This window comes from Babylonia areolata, chromosome 21 (genome assembly GCF_041734735.1).
Source record: "Babylonia areolata isolate BAREFJ2019XMU chromosome 21, ASM4173473v1, whole genome shotgun sequence".
Classification (NCBI taxonomy): Eukaryota; Metazoa; Mollusca; class Gastropoda; order Neogastropoda; family Buccinidae; genus Babylonia; species Babylonia areolata.
In genome coordinates, this window is record NC_134896.1 from 4,679,931 (window position 1) to 4,689,930 (window position 10,000).

The 10,000-nt window shown below is 45.1% G+C and overlaps 1 protein-coding gene across 1 annotated transcript in view; it reads left to right on the plus strand.

The window, feature by feature from the left end:
- Positions 1-10,000, plus strand: part of LOC143296012 (usherin-like) — a 168,276-nt gene that overhangs the window by 85,751 nt on the left and 72,525 nt on the right. The window contains exons 37-40 of the mRNA XM_076607750.1: positions 1,632-1,779; positions 2,851-3,002; positions 6,304-6,466; positions 9,910-10,000. The exon at positions 9,910-10,000 is cut by the window's right edge and continues 89 nt beyond it. Of these exons, the coding sequence (XP_076463865.1) occupies positions 1,632-1,779; positions 2,851-3,002; positions 6,304-6,466; positions 9,910-10,000 (554 nt within the window). The remainder of the gene's footprint in view (positions 1-1,631; positions 1,780-2,850; positions 3,003-6,303; positions 6,467-9,909) is intronic.

Genomic DNA, 10,000 nt, shown 5'->3' on the forward strand with positions numbered 1-10,000 from the left:
GTTGATGTTTGCCTGTTTGTGAAGCATTGTAAACCAGTCTGTGTGAAATTTGGCATAGGTGTCATTGATGTTTGCATTATTGTATTGCTGTGTGCAGGTGTGTACAGGTGTCACTGACATTTGCATTATTGTGTTGTGTGCAGGTGTGCACATGTGTCACTGATGTTTGCATTATTGTGTCGTGTGCAGATGTGTACATGTCATTGACATTTGCATTATTGTGTTGTTGTGTGCAGGTGTGTACAGGTGTCACTGATACTTGCATTATTGTGTTGTTGTGTGCAGGTGTGTACATGTGTCACTGATGTTTGCATTATTGTGTTGTTGTGTGCAGGTGTGTACATGTGTCACTGATGTTTGCATTATTGTGTTGTTGTGTGCAGGTGTGTACAGGTGTCACTGATGTTTGCAGTATTGTGTTGTTGTGTGCAGGTGTGTACAGGTGTCACTGATGTTTTGCATCCTTGTGTTGCTGTGTACAGGTGTGTACATGCCATTGACATTTGCATTATTTTGTTGTATGCAGGTGTGTACAGGTGTCACTGATGTTTGCAGTATTGTGTTGTTGTGTGCAGGTGTGTACAGGTGTCATTGATGTTTGCATTATTGTGTTGTTGTGTGCAGGTGTGTACATGCCATTGACATTTGCATTATTTTGTTGTGTACAGGTGTGTACAGGTGTCACTGATGTTTTACATCATTGTGTTCATGTGTACAGGTGTGTACCGGTGTCACTGATGTTTTACATCATTGTGTTGTTGTGTACAGGTGTGTACAGGTGTCACTGATGTTTTACATCATTGTGTTGTTGTGTACAGGCATGTACAGGTGTCACTGATGTTTTACATCATTGTGTTCTTGTGTACTGGTGTGTACAGGTGTCACTGATGTTTTACATCATTGTGTTGTTGTGTACAGGTGTGTACAGGTGTCACTGATGTTTTACATCATTGTGTTGTTGTGTACAGGCATGTACAGGTGTCACTGATGTTTTACATCATTGTGTTGTTGTGTACAGGTGTGTACAGGTGTCATTGCTGTTCTGCATCATTGTGTTGTCGTATACAGGCGTGTACAGGTGTCGCTGATGTCTTGCATTATCATGTTGTTGTGTGCAGGTGTGTACAGGTGTCACTGATGTTTTGCATCCTTGTGTTGCTGTGTACAGGTGTGTACATGTGTCATTGCTGTTCTGCATCATTGTGTTGTCGTATACAGGCGTGTACAGGTGTCGCTGATGTCTGGCATTATTGTGTTGCTGTGTACAGGCGTGTACAGGTGTCACTGATGTTCTGCCTCATTGTGTTGTCGTATGCAGGCATGTTTTGTATCATCGTGTGGCTGTGTACAGGTGTGTACAGGTGTCACTGTTGTTTTGTTTCATCGTGTTGCTGTGTACAGGTGTCACTGTTGTTTTGTTTCATCGTGTTGCTGTGTACAGGTGTGTACAGGTGTCACTGTTGTTTTGTTTCATCGTGCTGCTGTGTACAGGTGTGTACAGGTGTCACTGATGTTTTGTATCATTGTGTTGCTGTGTACAGGTGTGACTGATGTTTTGCATCATGGTGTTGCTGTGTACAGGCGTGTACAGGTGTGACTGATGTTTTGCATCATGGTGTTGCTGTGTACAGGCGTGTACAGGTGGGGGCTGCACAGTCAGCAACAGCAGCGTGGCCACCACAGCGGAGAGTTCACCTGAGGGGATCGCCGATCCTGTGGTCAATGCCACGTCCTCATCACAGCTGGTTGTCACGTGGACCGCCCCTCAGCTCCCCAACGGTAACTCTGGATGAGGAAGGTGGCAAATGGTTAAGATGCTTTTCTGCCAGTATAGTGTCCGTGAGGGTCTGGGTTCGAATCCCTGTCTCACCCTTTTTCCAAAGTCTGAGTGGAAAATAAAAGTGAGCATCTGGATGATTTGGATGAGACAATAAACCAAGGTCCTATGTACAGCGCGCACTTGGTGCACGATAAAACAACCCACAGCAACATTGTCCTCCTCTGGCAAAATTATAAGTATTTGTATTTGTATTTGTATTTGCTTTTCTTTTTATCATAACAGATTTCTCTGTGTGAAATTCGGGCTGCTCTCCCCAGGGAGGGCGCGTCGCTACACTACAGCGCCACCCATTTTTTTGTATATTTTTCTGCGTGCAGTTTTATTTGTTTTTCGTATCGAAGTGGATTTTTCTACAGAATTTTCCCAGGGACAACCCTTTTGTTGCTGTGGGTTCTTTTTATGTGTGCTAAGTGCATGCTACACACGGGACCTCGGTTCATCGTCTCATCCGAATGACTAGCGTCCAGACCACCACTCAAGGTCTAGTGGAGGGGGAGAAAATATCGACGGCTGACAAAGTAACAAATCCACTCTGATAGGTACAAAAACATGTGGATGCAATCAAGGCCTGACTAAGTATGTTGGGTAATACTGCTGGCCAGGCATCTGCCTAGCGGATGTGGTTTTGCTGAAACATCCCCAAGGTGACAAGTTTCAGTTTCAGTTTCAAGCAGATGTCAAAGTTTGTTGACTCATCCATACACACTCACCACATTTGCTTTAAAAAAAAAAGAAAAAAAAAAAGAAGGCAGCAGATGTCTGACCTGTGTATAAACCCAACGTTCTGGTCATTCATATGTATGTGTGTGTGTGTGTGTGTGTGTGTGTGTGTGTGTGTGTGTGTACCTACATGTGTGTGTTTGTGTCTGTACGTGTGTTTTGTGTGTGTGTTTGTCTGTCTGTTCACATGTGTATGCATGTGTTTGTATGCGTGCATGTATGTGTGTGTGTGTGTGTGTGTCTGTGTGTGTGTGTGTGTACACAAATGAATACATGTGTGTGTGTTGCAGGTGTGATCACATCCTACGTGTTGTACCACAACGACAAGAACGTGACAGAGGGTCTGATATTCCGGCATGAGGTGAACGGCCTGTCGCCCTACAGTCGCCATGTCTTCAGACTGCAAGTCTGCACCGCTCAGGGCTGTGCCTTCAGTGCTGAGGTCGGTCTGTCACCTCGGGTGGCATTGTTCTCTTCTGTGTTTGTTCCTGTGTCTGTCACCTCGGGTGGCATTGTTCTCTTCTGTGTTTGTTCCTGTGTCTGTCACCTCGGGTGGCATTGTTCTCTTCTGTGTTTGTTCCTGTGTCTGTCACCTCGGGTGGCATTGTTCTCTTCTGTGTTTGTTCCTGTGTCTGTCACCTCGGGTGGCATCATTCTCTTCTGTGTTTGTTCCTGAGTCTGTAACCATGGATGTTTGTGTTTGTTCCTATGTCTATAACCATGGATGTTTGTGTTTGTTCCTGTAACCACAGATGTTTGTGTTTGTTCCTGTTCCTGTAACCATAGATGTTTGTGTTTGTTCCTGTGTCTGTAACCACAGATGTTTGTGTTTGTTCCTGTGTCTGTAACCACAGATGTTTGTGTTTGTTCCTGTTCCTGTAACCACGGATGTTTGTGTTTGTTCCTGTGTCTGTAACCACAGATGTTTGTGTTTGTTCCTGTTCTTGAAACCGCAGATGTTTGTGTTTGTTCCTGTGTCTGTAACCATGGATGTTTGTGTTTGTTCCTATGTCTGTAACCATGGATGTTTGTGTTTGTTCCTGTGTCTGTAACTACAGATGTTTGTGTTTGTTCCTGTGTCTGTAACAACAGATGTTTGTGTTTGTTCCTGTGTCTGTAACCACGGATGTTTGTGTTTGTTCCTGTGTCTGTAACCATGGATGTTTGTGTTTGTTCCTGTAACCACAGATGTTTGTGTTTGTTCCTGTTCCTGTAACCATAGATGTTTGTGTTTGTTCCTGTGTCTGTAACCATAGATGTTTGTGTTTGTTCCTGTGTCTGTAACCATGGATGTTTGTGTTTGTTCCTGTTCCTGTAACCATAGATGTTTGTGTTTGTTCCTGTTTCTGTAACCACGGATGTTTGTTTTTGTTCCTGTTCCTGTAACCACGGATGTTTGTGTTTGTTCCTATGTCTGTAACCACAGATGTTTGTGTTTGTTCTTATGTCTGTAACCATAGATGTTTGTGTTTGTTCCTGTGTCTGTAACCATAGATGTTTGTGTTTGTTCCTGTTCCTGTAACCACAGATGTTTGTTCCTGTTCCTGTAACCACGGATGTTTGTGTTTGTTCCTATGTCTGTAACCATGGATGTTTGTGTTTGTTCCTGTTCCTGTAACTACGGATGTTTGTGTTTGTTCCTGTTCCTGTAACCACGGATGTTTGTGTTTGTTCCTATGTCTGTAACTATAGATGTTTGTGTTTGTTCCTTTGTCTGTAACCATGGATGTTTGTGTTTGCTTCTATGTCTATAACCATGGATGTTTGTGTTTGTTCCTATGTCTGTAATCACAGATGTTTGTGCTTGTTCCTATGTCTGTAATCACAGATGTTTGTGTTTGTTCCTGTGTCTATAACCACAGATGTTTGTGTTTGTTCCTGTGTCTGGAACCACAGATGTTTGTGTTTGTTCCTGAGTCTATAACCATAGATGTTTGTGTTTGTTCCTATGTCTATAACCACAGATGTTTGTGTTTGTTTCTATGTTTGTAACCACAGATGTTTGTGTTTGTTCCTGTGTCTATAACCACAGATGTTTGTGTTTGTTTCTATGTCTGTAACCACAGATGTTTGTGTTTGTTCCTGTGTCTGTAACCACAGATGTTTGTGTTTGTTCCTGTGTCTGTAACAACAGGTGTTTGTGTTTGTTCCTGTGTCTGTAACCATGGATGTTTGTGTTTGTTCCTGTGTCTGTAACCATGGATGTTTGTGTTTGTTCCTGTTTCTGTAACCATAGATGTTTGTATTTGTTCCTATGTTTGTAACCATAGATGTTTGTGTTTGTTTCTGTGTCTGTAACCACAGATGTTTGTGTTTCTTAGATGTTTGTGTTTGTTCCTGTGTCTGTAACCACAGATGTTTGTGTTTGTTCCTTCTTCTTCTTCCTCTTCAGTAGGGCACAATAGCCGAGTGGTTAAAGTGTTGGACTTTCAATCTGAGGGTCCCGGGTTTAAATCTCGGTAATGGCGCCTGGTGGGTAAAGGGTGGAGATTATTCCTATCTCCCAGGTCAACATATGTGCAGACCTGCTCGTGCCTGAACCCCCTTCATGTGTGTATACACGCAGAAGACCAAATGCGCACGTTACAGATCCTGTAATCCATGTTGGTGGGATATGGAAATGAGAATATACCCAGCATACACAGCCCTGAAAAATGGAGTATGGCTGCCTACATGGCGGGGTAAATAAACAAAATGGTCATTCATGAAAAATTGAGGGTACTGTCATCTCAGTGAGGTATGTAGACAGAGATGACAGGTCAGGTTGTCAGTGACCGAGATCTGTCTGGAATCCTTCCTCTTGTGACTGCATTGCTCTTAGTCAGCAGAGTCAGTGACACCACCTAAAACAGTATTAATGTAGTTCACATCCATGCCCACTCACTCACCTCACTTCACCACTGTGCAGCAGTCAGGGGGGTCAGTGGGCAATATTTCTCTTTAAGCAGATCTTTTTTTTTTTTTTGCTGCCCCATCACCTGCACCGTTTCAGTGGCATTACTCCCACGCCGCTCATTTAGATTCCCCCATACACGGCCACACCCGGGTTCATCCGTCGCAGTTCCAGCGTCGGCAGTCCACAGGGAACCATTGATGTTAGGTCGCCAGGAGGCCACACATTTTAAGCAGATCTGTTTGACTTCTTTAAAGATAAATAATGCCAGCAACTGACAACTGGTTCAGTAACTTGCCCAGCATTGGGGTTATATGTGAAAGCTAAGAATTTTTCCCATGCATGTTAATTACAATTACACTTTTGTCCGTTAAGGCAGTACAAGGCAGAGCTTCTTCAGGATAATGAAGGAAGGTAGATTTTGAAAAGGGACAGGCTGCAGAACCTCCCCTCTCCTTCCAGGTCATGATGACCACAACTGCTCTGTACTGATTGTGTCCCCGCATTATTCTCCGTATTTCATTACAGCCTAGCATACATCCCACGAAAACGGAGTATGGCTGCCTAAATGGCAGGGTAAATAAACAAAATGGCCATACACGTAAAATATTCCATGTCTGTATGAGTGTGTATGTGTGCGTGACTGAAACCTGACTGAATGACACAGGAAACGATTGATGAGCGCCCAGTTGCAACTGTCAGTCTGCTCTGCCCAGGTAGGCAGCCTGTTGTGCAAATGACTGCGTATTTGTAAAGCGCTTAGAGCTTGGTCTCCAACCGAGGATAGAGGCTGTATAAGTATACATGTCCATCCATCCATCCATCCATCTTTTTTTCTGTCCATTTCCAGGTGGAAGCTCGCACCAAGGAGGCAGCACCAGAAGGCACCCTGGTCCTCACGGCGTCCATCAAAGACGCTCGCACAGTCAGCGTGCACTGGACCCGACCCAGCGACGCTAACGGCCAGCTGTTCTTTGATGTCTTTTTCCAAGGGTTGTTCTACGCTGACCCTGGTATGTACGGAAGTCGGTCATGTCCGACTATGACCATCAGAACAGCAGAGAAGGCAACTGCTGTTCTGACCGTCTAGGCTAGAATTTGATTATAGTGGAGAATGTCTTGCCCTAGTTACATCCCTACGCTCTTGGGTAAGAGGGTTTCAGGACAGTCAGTGTTTGGATGGTCCCCAGAAGCCAACTAGCCACCAAGACTGCAGCACTAAGAGCCATAGCAATCTTGTCTCCAAGTTTGAAAGTCATTGACAAGAGACTGGGCTGCAAATGACTGGCTTCCCATTGCAGTGAAGAAACCACTGATCACACAGCTCTCACTTTGCTGTTGGTCCAACTGTAAGCTTGTATCAGTGTGTGATAAAAGATGAGTGTTGAGTCCTTCATCTTTAACTCTTGTATGTGAGTGTTTGTCCACAGATATGGAAGGAAGGTGTGAAATGTGTTAATCTGAATGATGGTGCACATGCTGTCAGATCGTTTTAACACTGTGACTGTGGAATCTTGGTGAAATGTGATCAGTGCGGCGTGAATTGGAGGTGGTGTCATTGCTGTGTGTGTGTTTGCCATTGGTGTCATGGATTTTGCAGAACAAAAGTAATGCCATTTCACGAGGAACAAGTCCAAATACAGACATCCTGACCTTAAGTTCTGTCTTATCTCAGTGAGAAGACAGACATCCTGACCTTAAGTTCTGTTTTATCTCAAAGAAGTGTCAGCCCTTCACTGACATCCTGACCTTCAGTTCTGTCTTATCTCAGCGAGGTGACATCCCTTCACTGACATCCTGACATATAAGCTATGTCTTATCTCAGTGAGGTGACAGCCCTTCACTGACATCCTGACATGTAAGCTGTGTCTGATCTCAGTGAGGTGACAGCCCTTCACTGACATCCTGACCTGTAAGCTGTGTCTGATCTCAGTGAGGTGACATCCTGACCTGTAAGCTCTGTCTGATCTCAGTGAGGTGTCAGTCCTTCACTGACATCCTGACCTGTAAGCTCTGTCTGATCTCAGTGAGGTGACAGCCCTTCACTGACATCCTGACCTGTAAGCTCTTGTCTGATCTCAGTGAGGTGACATCCTGACCTGTTAGCTCTGTCTGATCTCAGTGAGGTGACAGCCCTTCACTGACATCCTGACCTGTAAGCTCTGTCTTATCTCAGTGAGGTGACAGCCCTTCACTGACATCCTGACCTGTAAGCTCTGTCTGATCTCAGTGAGGTGACAGCCCTTCACTGACATCCTGACCTGTAAGCTCTGTCTGATCTCAGTGAGGTGACATCCTGACCTGTAAGCTCTGTCTGATCTCAGTGAGGTGACATCCTGACCTGTAAGCTGTGTCTGATCTCAGTGAGGTGACATCCTGACCTGTAAGCTGTGTCTGATCTCAGTGAGGTGATATCCTGACCTGTAAGCTCTGTCTTATCTCAGTGAGGTGACAGCCCTTCACTGACATCCTGACCTGTAAGCTCTGTCTGATCTCAGTGAGGTGACAGCCCTTCACTGACATCCTGACCTGTAAGCTCTGTCTGATCTCAGTGAGGTGACATCCTGACCTGTAAGCTCTGTCTGATCTCAGTGAGGTGACATCCTGACCTGTAAGCTGTGTCTGATCTCAGTGAGGTGACATCCTGACCTGTAAGCTGTGTCTGATCTCAGTGAGGTGATATCCTGACCTGTAAGCTGTGTCTGATCTCAGTGAGGTGACATCCTGACCTGTAAGCTCTGTCTGATCTCAGTGAGGTGACATCCTGACCTGTAAGCTGTGTCTGATCTCAGTGAGGTGACATCCTGACCTGTAAGCTGTGCCTGATCTCAGTGAGGTGACATCCTGACCTGTAAGCTCTGTCTGATCTCAGTGAGGTGACTTCCTGACCTGTAAGCTCTGTCTGATCTCAGTGAGATGACAGCCCTTCACTGACATCCTGACCTGTAAGCTCTGTCTGATCTCATTGAGGTGACAGCCCTTCACTGACATCCTGACCTGTAAGCTCTGTCTGATCTCAGTGAGGTGACAGCCCTTCACTGACATCCTGACCTGTAAGCTCTGTCTGATCTCAGTGAGGTGACATCCTGACCTGTAAGCTCTGTCTGATCTCAGTGAGGTGACAGCCCTTCACTGATGAGCATACTCATCAGCAGCAGTCCAGGGATTAAGATGTTTAATGTTTCTGTTTAAAAAAGGTAAACGTTGATCAAATGCAAAAGGTGTGTCAGCGTTGAATTAATTTCTTTTATCCATTCTGAAAATTGTAACTGTTCTGCTTGCTGAAGATAGAAAAAAAAATCTTGATAAAAAAAGAAAATTCTTTGGTACAGTCTGTGGAAATTTACTGTGTCTGTGTCTCTGTTGAACACATTTCTGACTGTTACCAACATATATGTCCTGCAAAATTCCACCTGTAGACTGCAACTGACAAGTTGCCATTGGCGACTACTGGGGTACTACTTTTGGTTTTGGCTGTTGCCGTAGACAACAGACAAAGGCAGGACTTTGCCACGCAAGAGTGTCAGGGAAAAACAACTCTTTGAACTTCCTGTGAATGCAGTATTTTCTTCTTCTTCTTCGTTGGTGGGCTGCAACTCCCACGTTCACTTGCATGTACACAAGTGGGCTTTTACGTGTATGACTGTTTTACCCCGCCGTGTAGGCAGCCATACTCTGTTTTCGGGGATATGTATGCTGGGTATGTTCTTGTTTCCATAACCCACTGAAAGCTGACGTGGATAACAGGATTTTTAACGTGCGTATTTGATCTTCTGCTTGCGTATACACACGAAGGGGGTTGAGGCACTAGCAGGTCTGCACATGTGTTGACCTGGGAGATCGGAAAGATCTCCACCATTTACCCACCAAGCGCTGTTACTGAGATTAATGCAGCGTTTGAAAATTTGCTCAAAATTATGGCAAAGTGAGGTTTTTACAACGTGTAGCGTTGACTGCTTCTGTCAGAATGGCTTGACCCAGGGGCAGCAACTCAGCAGATTTTACTTGGTCAGAAAAGTGTCGAGCATTTGTTGATGATGTGTGGACGGGCGCAATAGCAGAGTGGTTAAAGCGTTGGACTGTCAGTCTGAGGGTCCCGGGTTCAAATCACGGTGACGGCGCCTGGTGGGTAAAGGGTGGAGATTTTTCCGATCTCCCAGGTCAACATTTGTGCAGACCTGCTAGCGCCTGAAGCCCCTTCGTGTGTATATGCAAGCAGAAGATCAAATACGCATGTTAAAGATCCTGTAATCCATGTTAGCGCTCGGTGGGTTATGGAAACAAGAACATACCCAGCATGCACACCCCGAAAACGGAGTATGGCTGCCTACATGGCGGGGTAAAAACGGTCATACACGTAAAAGCCCACTCGTGTGCATACGAGTGAACGCAGAGAAGAAGAAGTTGATGATGTGGACGGGGTGTCACTGTCATGTCCTGTGTGTCTGTATTGCAGAGAACTGGAACTACACGACAGTGACGGACAGACGGAGCTTGTTTCGAGACGCTGTGTCCTACACAGCCATGGACATCGGCCCATTAGTTCC